Source organism: Macadamia integrifolia, chromosome 5 (assembly GCF_013358625.1).
Source record: "Macadamia integrifolia cultivar HAES 741 chromosome 5, SCU_Mint_v3, whole genome shotgun sequence".
In the NCBI taxonomy this organism is placed as follows: Eukaryota; Viridiplantae; Streptophyta; class Magnoliopsida; order Proteales; family Proteaceae; genus Macadamia; species Macadamia integrifolia.
In genome coordinates, this window is record NC_056561.1 from 12,788,902 (window position 1) to 12,804,316 (window position 15,415).

At 38.8% G+C, this 15,415-nt stretch overlaps 1 protein-coding gene and 1 long non-coding RNA gene across 2 annotated transcripts; one reads left to right on the forward strand and one right to left on the reverse strand.

Moving 5' to 3' along the window:
- The first annotated feature begins 4,246 nt into the window (after positions 1-4,246).
- On the forward strand, positions 4,247-5,483 carry LOC122080129 (probable glutathione S-transferase). Its single transcript, XM_042647024.1, has 2 exons — positions 4,247-4,753; positions 4,872-5,483. Exons 1-2 carry the CDS (start codon positions 4,439-4,441, stop codon positions 5,214-5,216), a joined length of 660 nt encoding a protein of 219 aa, XP_042502958.1. The 5' UTR covers positions 4,247-4,438; the 3' UTR covers positions 5,217-5,483.
- A 398-nt stretch (positions 5,484-5,881) lies between these two features.
- LOC122079047 lies at positions 5,882-7,610 on the reverse strand. The gene is made up of 2 exons (XR_006140261.1): positions 7,046-7,610; positions 5,882-6,841 (listed from the first exon to the last, which is right to left on the reverse strand). It is a non-coding gene; the product is annotated as an uncharacterized LOC122079047 (long non-coding RNA).
- Between the last annotated feature and the right edge of the window lie 7,805 nt (positions 7,611-15,415).

Here is a 15,415-nt window from a genome sequence, read left to right on the forward strand (position 1 = left end):
TGTTAAGTTTGTCTCGAATTCTTGACCCGTTTTGAAGATTGACCCGATCCGACATATTTTGGTGGCGACCCGAATGGGAATTTTTCTGAGATCTGTGATGGAAGCAGAGGGCTTGGGCCGATAGGCCCAAGCCCGGAGCCCATCACTGATCTCGTATCTCGTATGGGGGTGCGGGGGCGTAGCCCCCGCGGTATGGTTCGACCGGATCGACCGCGACCCGATGGGTCGAACCGTTATTTGGCGTATATATATATAATGTACTGTTGCTTGTTGAGAGTCATTGTATTCTAGGGTTTTCACGAAGCCAGGGTTTCAGGGCGAGTTCTTCCTCGCCGCTGTTAGGGTGTAATCCTTCTTCTGCATAGTGGATCATCTTCTTCTTCGCCCGAGGACGTAGCACACCACCCTGGTGTGTGAACCTCGTTAAATCTCTGTGTCGTACGGATCTATTATCTTTCTTTATTCGTGTTTCTTGGTGTTTGATCTAACACTTTTTTATCTTTTCTGACGTATATGTATTTTTTTTTAAACGGAACTTGAAAATTATTGTTGCTTATCTATAGGTTTAATGTTGGGACTCATCCAATCTCCCACATTGCAGATAATTGGGCATTTGAGATAAATATCAATTGGCCATTGAGCTAGGAACTTTTGCCCTTGTTTATTACTTGTTCCCGAATAGGAACCAGAACCGGACTAGAACCGGATAGGTCGGGTACGAGTACCAATTTTCAGAATTGAGATGGGACTTGGTTCGGTTCTGGATCACACTAACAGTCCTTAGAACCAAAATCGAAACCGGACCAAATACCTGGTTCCGGACTGATTGACACCCTTACTTCTAGGTGTACACAATCGTCTTGCAACACGCACACTGTCTTACAAATCAATAAAATATATATTAAGCTCAAAAATTATAGAATGTACAAGAGTTACATTTAGGCATTCCTATATGAACAAATACAAGATATATACGCACAAGGCTTAAAGCTCCACCTTCGGCATGTTCATCAATAGAGATCAAGAACCTCAACAGCACACACACACACACACACACACACACATTGCAAATGTAACAAGCAATACATAAAAATCCACGCCTATAATACAAGATATATATGCAAGGTTCAGCAAGTTGTCTACATCTAGACAACAATTTCACTAGAGCTTCGTATCTACTCAATACTCTACTTTAATTACACTTACAGCTGGGAGTACTGACACCAAATATTCCCAAGATAGAATTAAAAAGGCACAAGAATGCAAATATGATTGACAACAATAACTCCCAATGTGTAGAACCCACTAAATATCCCCTTTCAAATGATAAGGGTCTATAACAATGCCCTACAAATGAAGAGCCTCTAGCATAGGTTCAATAATACAACCCTATGTCTAGCATATAACAGGGATATAGGTAATATGCTAAAAAGAGAAAAAATTGATAGAAAGCTTACAACGCTTGTCTGAGTCAAGACCTGGTACCTTGAAATGTTCCTAAGAACGTCCACTGCTCACTTGAACCTTCAACTCCTCCTCCGACTGAGAACCTGAGATTTCAAATGCACAATGCCATGGGGGACCACAAGCCATACCTTTCCTTCACTTTTTTTCTTCTTCCTTACCTTGCTTTCAATGTAAAGTCATCAACTTACAACCACCCACTTGAAACTCCATTAATGGAGTCAAAACTTCACCCGAGGTAGACAAACCTCATTCAATGCATCAAAACAAGGGGGAGTCTTTCCTGCTTGCTTTATCATATTTTCTCACACCCAAAGCGCCCCTTTGTTGCAAGGGTGTAGAGGACGAAATGAGGAGAACAATGGTTTCTGAATATCGAACTTGTAGAGAAGTAGATATTGATTTTGAAAACCAGCCAACGAGGGGCTGATCATAGTCCTTGGATCAACCACAAGGGATTGTGCTTAATCTAAGATATCAAATCATGTCAGATGCTCCAGCGAAAAAATACGGACACGCCACTTAGTCGACGGCCTCAAGGCCTTCATAGTTCATATGGGTATAATGCGTGACGTGCAGTTCATCACGCAAAAAGGTCAGTGATGACATTTTGAGTTCTCTTCACTGTTGAAAAATCAGGTTTTGTAATTTGATTCGTCCTCTTTAAATCCTAATGAGTCGAAGTGAGTCACAAAAAACTAGGCGAGTCATGTCAAACTTCCCCCTCTTATTTCTATACTAGTATTTCTCAACCAATCCAAATAAATAATTAATATAAATTAAATGAGACAAGATGGAATATAAGTGTTTCTTTTTCAAATTTTTTTTATGAAGTTCATCATTCATTGTCTCTTGGATGAAAGTGATAAGATCCGACTTGAAGATGTCATTGTCATAAATCATGTTTTTTAAATTAAAATTTAGATGTATACACTCAATTATCACTAAATTCAATACAAGAAACTTCAGTCATTAAACATTTAATCTCGTTAGAATATATTTTAGTTCAAAACTAGTACTATTCAGAATAGCCGACTTATATTTTTGACAAGAATCGGCCATTTTATTGTGATTTGGGAAAAACAAACGAGTCTTTAATGACTCGGTATGATTTGGTCTCAGTTTTATTATTTTTTAATACAAGATGATTCTCCATGATTCTTGACCAGATTTCTAATATTTTGACCAAACTCGGCCTAGTTTTTCTAGTCAAAACCTAGTTTACCGACAATGGTTCCCATTGGCTCCAAAGAGAATCTATAATATGGAGCGTTCAATCTCAAATGGAAATATTCTACTAAAAAAAAAATCTCAAATAAAAATAAGTGGTAGAGATAAATTGAGAGAGAATCATCAGAACACTAAAATCGCACATGTCGAAAACTCGCTGAGGAACGATCTAGATTTATGCGGTCCACACTTCATACTTTCAACCAATCAAGACGCTTGCACTGGAATGAACTCCATCAAGGCAAGTTTTTCAAATTCACAATAGGCCCACTCCACCAAGAGTAAATGGCTCATTTACCCACCAACTTTGCATAATCGCAACTTTATACCCCTAACGTCATGAATATGGCTCCAGAGGCTTCATGAGTTTTGAGCCTCTCATGGAAAAAAATGTCCACATTTGCAGTGGGACGTTGTTGCATGCGCGGGCTGGGCAGCACAAGGTGCGTGGCCTTGGTTGTGCGCATGCAGGTTCTGTGCTGCACATGTGTGGCCCTTGCTGTGTGTGGCCATGAGCGGCCAGCCATGCTGGCTACCACCTCAGCTAACATATGCAACATGGTACCCTACCGCATCAGCAAACAAAAAGTCCACATTTGTCGCTACTGCCACCTTATAATATGGGGCTCAATTGATCATGTAATCTATGCAAGCATCCACTTAGACATTTTATTATATTTGGAGTGAACAGATGAAAAACAATCATAACATTTTCATCTGGATTCAAATCAAGACAAAATTGCACTAAATTCATGATTTGATGCTCTACAACTTTTTAGAACAACTCAACTGATGAATCTAACATATTAAACGACAAAAATAACTTCATACATTGCCACATATGTTGACAACTAAGACAACTCAAAATACAATAGTTGGATCGCAAAATTTATGGATATGTAATTCAAATCATCATTTATCAAACATTAATTATTTTAATCGATCTTTGTATGCCCTGTTATTTTTTTGGTAAAGACTATACCCTTTTTTTTTAAAAGGACTGCATACCTCGTTCTTAAAAGCAATAATGTAATACACAGGTTTTAATTCTACCAAAAAATACAAAGGCTTTTTTTTTTTTTTTTACTGATGAGAGAGAACGAGAGAGGAAGGAGAAGATTCTTTCTTCTTCTTCTTCTCTCTCTCTCTCTCTCTCTCTCTCTCTCTCTCTCTCTGCTGAAAAGTCAAAAGGCAGTTGAATTGTTGCCATATTCCATGGAAACGAAGCCTGGAATCCTCATTAATACGTATGAACTAACCCAAAATTTCACAGCTTACCATAAATTTATACAGAGGGATGCGATGATATATTCCAAAATTCGGTGCTGTATCCAATATTGACAGCCTCCTTCATTCAAAGTCTACAAACCCAAAACCCCCCACCAAAGTCGTAAGGCAATTCTACCGCTACCATATTCCACGGAAACAGAGCCTAGAATCCCCATTCACACCCATAAAGAAATGACTCAAAATTTCACACCTAGCCATAAAAGGGATGCGGTGACAAATTCCAAAATTCGGTGCTGTGTCCAATATTGACCGTAATTGACAGCGTCCTTGATTCAAAGTCTAAAAGCCATGGCGTGAGTAGTGACCCCTCTCACCCACGTCTTAAAACCTCTTTGATTGTCAGAATGGCTGCCTATAAATACTGCTACTCCCATCTCAAAGCACATAACTTGTCCAAAAACATCAATTGCTTTCATTGATTTGATATCTTAGAAAGAGCTAAGTGATCATAACAATGGCGGATGAGGTAGTTCTTTTGAGTTTCTGGCTCAGTCCTTTTGGAATGAGGATCAAAATCGCCTTGGCCGAGAAGGGAATCCATTATGAGTACAAGGAAGAGAACCTGCAAGACAAGAGTCCTCTGCTTCTCAAGATGAACCCTGTTCATAAGAAGGTCCCTGTTTTGATTCATAAAGGCAAACCCATCTGTGAATCCCTCGTCATTGTTCAATACATTGATCAGGTTTGGAAGGAGACATGTCCTCTGCTGCCCTCTGAACCTTACCTCCGAGCTCAAGCCAGGTTTTGGGCTGATTTCATCGACAAGAAGGTAAGATCTCGCTCTCTCACGGTGTCCAATTGGTTTTTTTGTAAGATACAGAAGACAATAATCACTATCATCACCATCAACACATCCATTAACTGATTGAAATAATTGGTCTCTGCAGATATTCGACTCTGGTAGGAAGACATGCATGTCAAAAGGAGAAGAGACTGAGGCAGCAAAGAAGGAGCTGATTGAGTCCTTAAAAGTGTTGGAAGGAGAGCTTGGAGAGAAGCCCTACTTTGGGGGAGAGAAGTTTGGGTTTGTAGATTTGTGCCTCATCCCCTTCTACACTTGGTTTTACTCCTATGAAACTTTTGGGAGCTTCAGCATGGAAGTTGAGTGCCCAAAGCTTATTGGTTGGGCTGAGAGGTGCTTGGAGAAGGAGAGTGTGTCAAACTCCCTTGCTGACCAACAAAAGGTCTACCAGTTCTTTGGGCAGATGAGGAAGATGTATGGGATTGAGTAGAGTTAAAGATCAAAGAGGAGATTGGGTGAAAAATATAATAAATAAAGACTGCTACGCTATGGAGCAGGAAGTATGAAGGGGTCTTTCCCTTTAATTTTTATTTTTTTTGGGTAGAATTTCCCTTTAATTTTTGTTTTGCTGGAAGAAAGGAGAGAGATCGTGAGATTTTCACATGTCTTTTGTATTCTTGTAATTTTCACCTTTCTTTTTTTACTTTGTAGCTGAATGATAGTGATAATTCCTTTCAACATGGTTTAGCTTCATACATATACTGCTGGTGTACTTTAGCTAAGAGAGTCATTTATTCCTTTCACATGGCAATTATAAAGCAAAGTTCATCAGAAACCTCAACCAACACACCTCCCCCACCCCCCAAAAAAAAAATTTCTGATTTACCTTCTTACTCCAATATATATCAATACTCCAAGTGAAAAATGGAGTTAAAATTCTGATTTACCTTCTTACTCCGTATATTTTTTTTTTTTTCCAAGATAATCATGCGGATCAGAATTGCCCGATCACAAGGGCTACAATTGGTTGCACTCAAATTCCGTGGAAGTCAATCTTAGGCAGAACTGTTCTTGATTATGTTCCAATATAATGAGAAATAGCATCTGGTAAACCTATTCCATGATCAAATCTGAAAGAAAACGATTAGAAGCATGTTTGGAAGGCTTTTTATAGAATCAATTCAAGCACTATATATATGTTAATTACAAAAATGTCATTATGGCTTCAAGCTACATAGTATGGCTCAAGCTATCCACAACACCATCTTAATACCCAAACTGCAAGCCCCCACCCATATTACTGTAGCAACCTTCCTATAAAATGTCCTAAATACCCTTATTTACAGGTTTACTGTAATACCCCCAAACTACACAGTATTTACAGAAATGCAAACACTGGGAACACAACCTAATTCTTTCATACGCTTGAACAAACGCAAAGCCTTATCCTCTTTCCCTGTTTTACCATAGGCATTGAAAGTGTAGCTGAGTAACAACATTTGGCACAAGTCCCCTACCGGCCAGTGTGTCTATGGCCTCTTCTTCATAGAATCCAGCCCTTTTTTTAGGTAAGCCCCAAGAAAATCCTGCCCTCACATATGCAACCAGAAGCTCATTTTAAGTCACGGAATCAGGAGGGCAGTTGTTTTGCTCCAATTCCTTCAAAATGCTTAATGCCTCCCTGCCTTAACAAACAGATGCAGCAAAGCATTGTAGGTAACAGTTCTTGAAACAGAACCCTGTGACTTTGGGCCATCAAAGAACTTTGATGCTTTCTCCAATAACCCTTCTCTCCCACAAACAGATATAACAGTGCTGCAAGTGAACTCATCAAATTCAAGTCCTTTGCTTTTCATTTCATCCAAGAGGTCTAAAATCTTAATCCATGAGCGACCCATCTTTCCTTAGACATCAAGCATGAGATTGTAGGTGGCTAAGGTTAAGAGGAAGCCCTTCTCTTTCATCTGCTCTAATAGGATGATTGCCTTCTGAATCCTGCCCGAGCATAGGCATGCAGTATAGTATTGTAGGCTCTGACATCAAGTGAGTATACCTCAACAGGAATTACATCGAACAGCTTTGATGAAATGCAAGCTGAGACTGTCTACGAAGAACCTAAGCCATGATTTCTACTGCTTCATTGTCTAATTTAATATTTTGATAGCTTGAATTCGAAAAAAAAAAAAACCATTCAAACAAAAGGGTTTTCTCCCCATTGCCCGAAAACTTCCATCTTTTGAAATTCTACCCCTTTCAAAAGGCCAATAAGATCAAACACACTCAACACACACTTGACAAAATCAAATAAATCATTTATACCTGATGAGGGCCGTCGGATGATAGAGTTGAGAATTAACTCATCCTTTACAGAGAGGAACTCAAGCACAATATCAGCCGCATGAACCGTTGTTGCTTCTTTGTTATCGAATTGAGGTACTGAAATTGAAGTGGGTTCCTGTTGTTGTTGTTGGAATCGGATGAGAGGTGTAAAGATGGGAATTCGGTGGTGGATTTGGTAATGAGCCTTCAATTTTTTTCGTTCACACACAAAAGAGTGGTATAAGTAGAGTCAGGGATTTCAGCTAAGTAAGACTGATCATGGAGGTAATCAATCCCAAGTTATGCCACCGACAAGCTCCAACAACTCACAGAAATTTGGATCAGATCTCAGCAAAACGACTCAACTCAGAAATCTGAAAAGAAAAAGTTTAGTGGAGAAAATCTGTAAAAAACAAGGGCTCAAAAGAGGTGGCTCATTTGGAGACGTTTTTACACCCAAGGTTCATACATCTCTAGGCTAAATCTTGGCTCCTTCAAATTCTCTATCATAGTTTTTTTTATGAAAGTGTGGCAAGCATGTGATAAAAAAAACCATGGAAGCACATGTGCCAAACATGTGACATATAAATCCACGGAAGAATATGTAAAACCTAATAAAGTCAACAAGATAAGGAGCTTGTAGCCTTACATTAATGGGCAAAAATATGAATGAGAACGCAAACAAGGCCATTAGCAGCAAATGGTCAATACAATGACAGAAATGTTTATTCGAGCATTCTATCGAACACCATACATGCATAAACATAGTAATAAGGATGACTCAAGTTATCATTCTGATTCTGGCCACGTTAGCTATGTAAAAAAATCTATTAGATGACACATCTCATTTTGTTAGTTAGTTAGATTGTTACAGATGGCTCTTTATAATTGTAACTTAAAATTATATATATTTATATTTATATATATATATATAAACTTCTGAGGACATATCTCACTTTCATGAGAGAAACCTTTCATGTTCTCAGTCTCGTCTGAATCTTCTCATGGTATCAGAGCTTCCAAGAGAGAGTTCTCACGCAAGAGACAATGGAGGTCATCTTCACTTTGATTGGTCTTTTTGCTTACTTCAAAGGAAATTACAGATCTAATCTGTGTAGATCGATCCTCACAGGAAAGCATCTTACTGTTCTTACTATTCTTTGATTCAAAGTCTGTTCTTGAATTTTAAATTCAATTATGTTCTTTTTTTTACTGTCTTACTTTTCTTACTATTCTTTGATTCAAAGTCTGTTCTTGGATTTTAAGTTCAGTTCTGTTCATTTTCTTGAATTGTTTGATCAAAGTGCTTCAAAAAACCATGTTTGCTAGTTCCAGTAGTTCCATTTCATCACTGTACCATTATCCTTGCAACCTCAATGTTACAAATTTGGTTTCATTGAAACTTACTCAGAGTAATTTCCTTCTTTGGAATCTCAAATGTTGTCTCTGATATAGAATCAGGATCTTCTTGGTTTTAGTAATGGTGATTCTCGTATGCCAGCTCGAGAATCCCTAAATGGAGATGGAAAGCAAATTCCAAATATAGATTTCATATCCTAGACTCGAACCGACGGGATTGTCAAAGCTTGGATAGCCGGAACTCTATCTGAGGAGATTCTTGGTTTAGCTGTCGGAGTGAAGACCTCTGGTGAACTGTGGAATGTGTTATCCATAGCCTTCTCTCAAGTTTCAGAAGCTAGAGAGTTTAAACTTCTTTCTAAGCTTCACTTCCTGAAAAAGAAGAATATCACACCATTATCAGATCATCTTGTAGAGTTCAAAAACATCTGCGATCAACTCAATGCGATCAACAAACCAATAACAGATCAGAAGAAAGTCTTCTCCCTACTTACAAATCTTGGATCAGCCTATGAGACATTTGCCACAACGATGCTCAAACCACTGGTTCCTTGCTATGATGATCTTATTCCTCTGCTGCAGAGTCATAAGCTACATAATCAGAATCATCAAAATGAATCTGTTAATCCTCATATGGCTTTCTATGGTGAAAGAACCACGAAGAATCAAAAGAAATGGTACTTTTCCTCACGAGGACATGGCTTTGTTCAGTCTAGTCAGCGACAGTTCCACAAACAGAGGAAATACAATTGTTCCTCAATCACAACACAAAGATCAACTCCAACAAAACAACTCTTCTTCATCACAACCTGTGTTTCAACAACAACAGAGCAATGGAAATAAGAATATGCATAATAAATATGCTGGATATCCTATTAAATGCCAGATGTGTCACAAATTAGGACATGGTGCACTCAAGTGTTGGAGCCGATTTGACAATAGTTTTCAAGCTCCAGATGTTCCACAAGCCTTTGCAGCAATGCATCTCTCTGATCCACAGGACAATGCCTGGTTTCTAGATATAGGAGCTACAGCTCACATCACCGATAAAGCAGGTAATCTCAATAATATTACTCCCTATGATGGTTCCCATTCTGTTATGTTGGTAATGGAACCCACCTGCCTATTTCACATGATGGTGATGGGAGTAATGTTCAAGGAAATACTACTCTACGTTTGAAGGATGTACTATTAGTTCCTTCCATCCGCAAGAATCTATTATCAGTCTCTCAACTCACTAGAGATTATCCTTGTGTTTTTGAGTTTGACAGTACTTGTTTTCTTGTTAAGGATTTACAGACAAGGAAGATATTGGCATCGGGGAGTAGGCTTGGAGGGCTATATGTGTTTGACAATAAGCCTCAACCAGAAGTTCATTTTTCAAAAAAATTTAGATCCACAACAGAGGACGTGTGGCATCAGTAGTTGGGGCATCCACAGTTGGGGCATCCACAAGGAAAAATAACTCTATTTTTACAGAGCACTCGAGCTATTACTGTTACTTATAAGTCACAAAACATTTGTAACAGCTGTCAGATTAGTAAGAGTGTCAAATTGCCTTCATTTCCTCTTTTACCAGTACGGTTGAACCTTTGGCTCATATTCACTGTGATCTTTGGGGGAGTGCTCCAATAACTAGTGTTCAACAATTTTGATATTATGCTTTGTTTGTTGACGATTACTCTCGCAATAGTTGGATTTATCCTCTTACAAGAAAATCTGAATTCTTTAAGGTTTTTCTTTCCTTTCAAAGTATGGTAGAAAAACAACTTGACAAGAAAATCAAGGTTTTTCAATCTGATGGTGGTGGGGAGTTTTCTGATTCTAGTTTTCTAGAACATCTTAGACAAGCTGGTATTGTACATCATCTTTCTTATCCTAAGACTCTTGAACAAAACAGTGTTGTTGAACGAAAGCACAGACATATCATTGAACTAGGACTTGCAATGTTGTTCAATGCTTCACATCCTCGGTGGTATTAGGTTGAAGCATTTACAACTGCAGTTTTTTTGATTAATCAGCTGCCTTCACCGATCCTTCAAATGGATACACCTTTACATTTGTTGTATGATAAGATTCCTGACTACAGTGTCCTATGAGTTTTTGGTACTCAATGCTTTCCATACTTGAGGGGCTATGCCACCAATAAATTTGATCATCGTTCTTTACCATGTATCTTCTTGGGTTATAGTGATAGGCATAAAGGATATCGATGTCTGCATTACTCCACTGGTCGTGTATATATCTCGAGGCATGTTGTATTCAATGAAAATATTTTTCCTCTTCGCAGACCTATGCATTTAGCCTCTCCACAATCTGAACCAGTTGATGCACATTTTTGTACCTTTGAGAGATGGATACAGCCACAGGTTGCGCTTCACTAGCAGCCCCATAACATCTTACCAGGGTCTTCCCAATTGACTGATTCACCTAGAATTGGGCCATGGTTTGATTCTCAATCTGATCCATCTCCTTTGCCTTTAGTTTCACCTTCTATAGCTACTATAGTTTCAACTTCTATACCTCCTGCCCATGTGGATGCTTCCTTTGTTCCATCTCCCTCATTTGTACCTACTACCCTTGTGGATGATTCCTATGTTCCATCTTTCTTACCTGTACCTTCTGCTCCTATGGACACCTCTCCTTCGTTGTCCACATCCACAAGGTCTCCTTCTTCTATATCTCCACAACCTATTGGGCTACCCATTGAGGGGTCTCATTCTATGGTCACTCAAAGTAAGGCTGGGATCCAATCTTAAGTATGCACTCACCTCTCTTACTATTCCTACAGAACCTACTTCTACTAAGGCTGATCTTAGTCATAATGGTTGGTGTGCATCTATGCTTGATGAAATGGATGCTTTGGCTCGTAACAAGACCTGGACTTTGGTCCCCTGAACCGCTGAAATGAATATTGTTGGTTGTCAGTGGATTTATAAGACAAAGCTTCGGGTTGATGGATCGTTGGAGCGTCTTAAGGCCAGGCTTGTTGCAAAGGGGTTCAATCAAAGAGAGGATAATGATTTTCTTGAGACTTTCAGTCCAGTAATTAAGCTCATATCAATACGCCTCATGCTCACTATTGCCATTATTCGGTGTTGGTCTATACGTCAACTTGATGTTAAAAATGCTTTTCTTCATGGGTATCTTACGACACCGATTTACATAAGTCAACCTCCTGGGTTTGTTGATCCAAATCATCCTCATGTTGTTTGTCAGCTTCAGTGAGCTTTATATGGTCTTAAGCAAGCACCTCGTGCATGGTTTGATCGCTTTAGTGGATTTCTTCTTCAATATGGTTTTTTGTAGCATTTTCGATCCCCCTTTGTTTGTTTATCGTCATCATGGTCGATTGCTGATTCTTCTCCTCTATGTTGATGATATCATCTTAACAGGCAATGAAAATGGTCTATTGCACAACTTTATCTCCACCTTGAGTGATACATTTGCAATGAAGGATTTAGGTTCCCTTTATTATTTTCTTGGTATAGAAGTTCTTCACACAAATGATGGGTTGTTTCTTTCCCAATCCAAGTATGCAGCCGATATTCTTCGACGTTCTCACTTAACTACACTTAAACCTTTATCCACTCCAATGGGTCAGTCTACTATTGCTAGTTCTGATTCTTCTCTGTTTTCAGGTGATACTCTTTATTGTACCTTAGTGGGCTGACTTCAGTACCTTACCATGACCCGACCTAATCTGTCCTTTGCTGTCAATAGCGTATGTTAACATATGCATTCCCCAACTACTACTCATTTCAAAATGGTGAAGAGGATTCTTCATTATGTTAGTGGTACTTTGGATTTTGGTATGCGCATCCTTTGAAATAGTTCTCTTCAGCTGTTTGCATTTTCTGATTTGGATTGGGTAGGGTGTCCTCTTTCCCATCGGTCTACAACTAGTTTTTGCACTTTCCTTGGGTCAAATTGCATCTCTTGGAGTGCCAAAAAGCAGCCTACCGTAGCTCGGTCAAGCACAGAGGCATAATACCGAGCTATGACATCTACGACTGCTGAATTGACTTGGCTCTCTTTACTTCTCCGCAATCTTGGTGTTACCCAACCTCACCCGACTACCTTATTTTGTGATAATATCAGTGCTTTGCATCTCACTATCAATCCCATTCTCCATGCGTGGACGAAGCACATTAAAATTGATTATCATTTTGTGCGTGAGAAGGTGGCTTTTGGATTCTTGGTTACTCGTTTTGTCCCCTCCAAACATCAGCTTGCTGATATGTTTACCAAATTGTTACCTTAGTGGGAGTTTTCTGTTATTTGTATCAAACTTGGTCTGTCTTCCAGATCGACGACCAGTTTGCGGGGGGATAATAAAGATGACTCAAGTCATCATTCTGATTCTGGCCACTTTAGTTGTGTAACAAACTCTATTAGATGACACATCTCATTTTTTTAGTTAGTTAGATTGTTACAAATGGCTGTTATGTAGTTAGATTGTTACAGATGGCTCTTTATAATTGTAACTTAAAATTCTATATATATAAACTTTTGAGCACATATCTCACTTTCATGTGAGAAACCTTTCATATTCTCAGTCTCGTCTGAATCTTCTCACATAGGACATACCCAAGTTCAAGGATACAATCTAAATGAAGCAACCAAAGAATAAATTTGAGTTTTGGAATCTTACCTTGCTGCTTCATGCTTAGTTGCTCAAAGTGTGTAGCAATGTCCATGAATGAGCAAACCCAAATATCTGAGCTCAGAACATTATGTTCTCATCTCTCCAAATCTCTATCTCCAGTTCCAGGGGTTGATTCGAAGGTTGGGCAGAGGTTTGAGGCTCTCTAATGGAGATCCCAGCCAGTCTCACAGGTATAAAGGACCTTGTTTGTTTCTTACCAACAAATCCAGCCATTTTCCCAGTCGAGGCCATTGTTGAAGGAAACTCAAAAGAAGCCATGAAGTTGTAGAAGCGGGTGAGGAAAAAGAAGATGATGAATTCAGATTAAAAACCTATCAAATCCCCAAGGAATTTTAATTTCTTGAGAGGCAAAGGTTTACTCTTGGTCTTTGGAAGCTTTGGCGTAAGAGAGTAGCAAAACAAGTGCAAACCCCGCTAAAAGGAAAGAGTTTTTTTTTTTCCATCGCTATACCTAGTGAAGTGTAATGCGCTTCACCAGTATGTGATAAAGGATAAAAGAAATTAATTAAGGCACCATTTGATAATGTCTCTGCTGTTTATGTGTTTAGAAATAGCAAAAATAGAAATAACAGAAACGGCTTTTCACGTTTTCGAAATAAAAATGGATTTTTTGGTATTTGATAAACCTGTTTCTCAAAACATTTTTTGTAGGCATAATGCCATTAAAAAACGCAATAGTATCATCGGATGCACAAAAGGGAGAGAGGGTTCGATTGCCTCTTTTTAGTTTAAATAGTTGACAGATTTATCAGGCACAACATTTTTTTTTCTCTCAAATTCGTTTCTAGAACCGACGAAACAAGTCTGACTTGTTTCATCAAAGTCGTTTCTAGAATTGTAAATATGCATAGATTTTGATTTATGTTTCTAGAAACGGATGAAACGAAACAACTTTATCAAACGCTTTTTAGGCTTTTTCTTTGTTTCTGAGAACAAGAAAACGCGAAAACGCAGAAACGGAAAAAACGAAACGTTGTCAAACGGTGCGTAAAGAATTATCATTTTGAAATTTCTTTCAAGTTCTCAATGAAAGGGAATTGCACCTTATGCTGCTAACTTTGTTTTGTAGTGAATGTATTGAGGTACGTTTCTTTTATAGTCCCTTATTGTTTAGAATCTCTACACATGATGTCTAGGATCTTAATTGTTATTTAAAAAAAAAAAGTTCTTAATATTTATTCCTATATTACGTATGTGCGATATAATGCATTCCTCAACTTGACATGTACCCATTCTTTGGTTGACCTATGTTTCCATTGGAGTCATATTTATAATTCGTAGATCATAATCAAGTTGGCAACTCCCAATTTTATTTTCCTTATCCTAAGAAAGAGATGGTTGTTTCTTAAATGAAGAAGATAGATATTTCCCACAAGTATACATTACATAATACAAAGATATGAAATGAAAAAGAAAAAAAAGGGGAGCAACTATGTTCAGACATAGTGCGTTGGGTTTGAGGGTTCATTGTTGGTTAAGACGTGACACCCAATACTACAACAAGTACCAAACCCGCCTGAAAGATTGGTGAGATGTCTCCCCCAAGAATATGACAAGTATTAAGGTGTTTAAGAGACTGGTGAGGGTGTGCAAACCTTAATCCCACATTGCCTAGGGGAGAATGATGGGCTAATTAATAATCTCCAGTCTCCTTAACATGGCACAACACGTTTTAAAACCTTGAGACCCATGGGCCAAAGAAGATAATATTGTACAAGGTTAATGGGCCCAGGGCCTTACAAATGGTATCAGAGCAGACCCCAACAGTATGTGGGGCCACAACGGGAATACTGTGTCAAAAGGGGAGAAGATTGTGACACCCAAGTATACAACTAGTACCATACTCATTTGGGAGATCGATAAGGTGTCCCCACCAAGAATACGACAAGTACCGAAGTGTTTGAGAGATTGGTGATGGTGTACAAACTTTAGTCCCACATCGCCTAGGAGGAGAATGTTGGGTCAGTTAATAACCTCTAGCCTCATTAACATAGCACAATTCGTTCTAAATCCTCGAGACGCATTGGCCAAAGAGGACAATATTGTGCGAGGTTAATGGGGCCGAGGCATTACATAAGATATCCTACTGGGATCTCATGCTCAACTGGGCCTATGCTAAACTAAGGAGACCTAATGTGACTTACCGGCTCATGGGCCTCAAGGCTTTAAAACGCGTTGTGCTATGTTAAGGAGGCTAGAGGTTATTAACTAGCCGAGTAATCTCTCCCTAGGAGATATGGGACTAAAGTTTACACACTCTCATCGATCTCCCAAACCCCCTGGTACTTGCCTATTCTTGGTGGGGACATCTCATCGATCTCTTAAGTGGATCTGGTACTTAT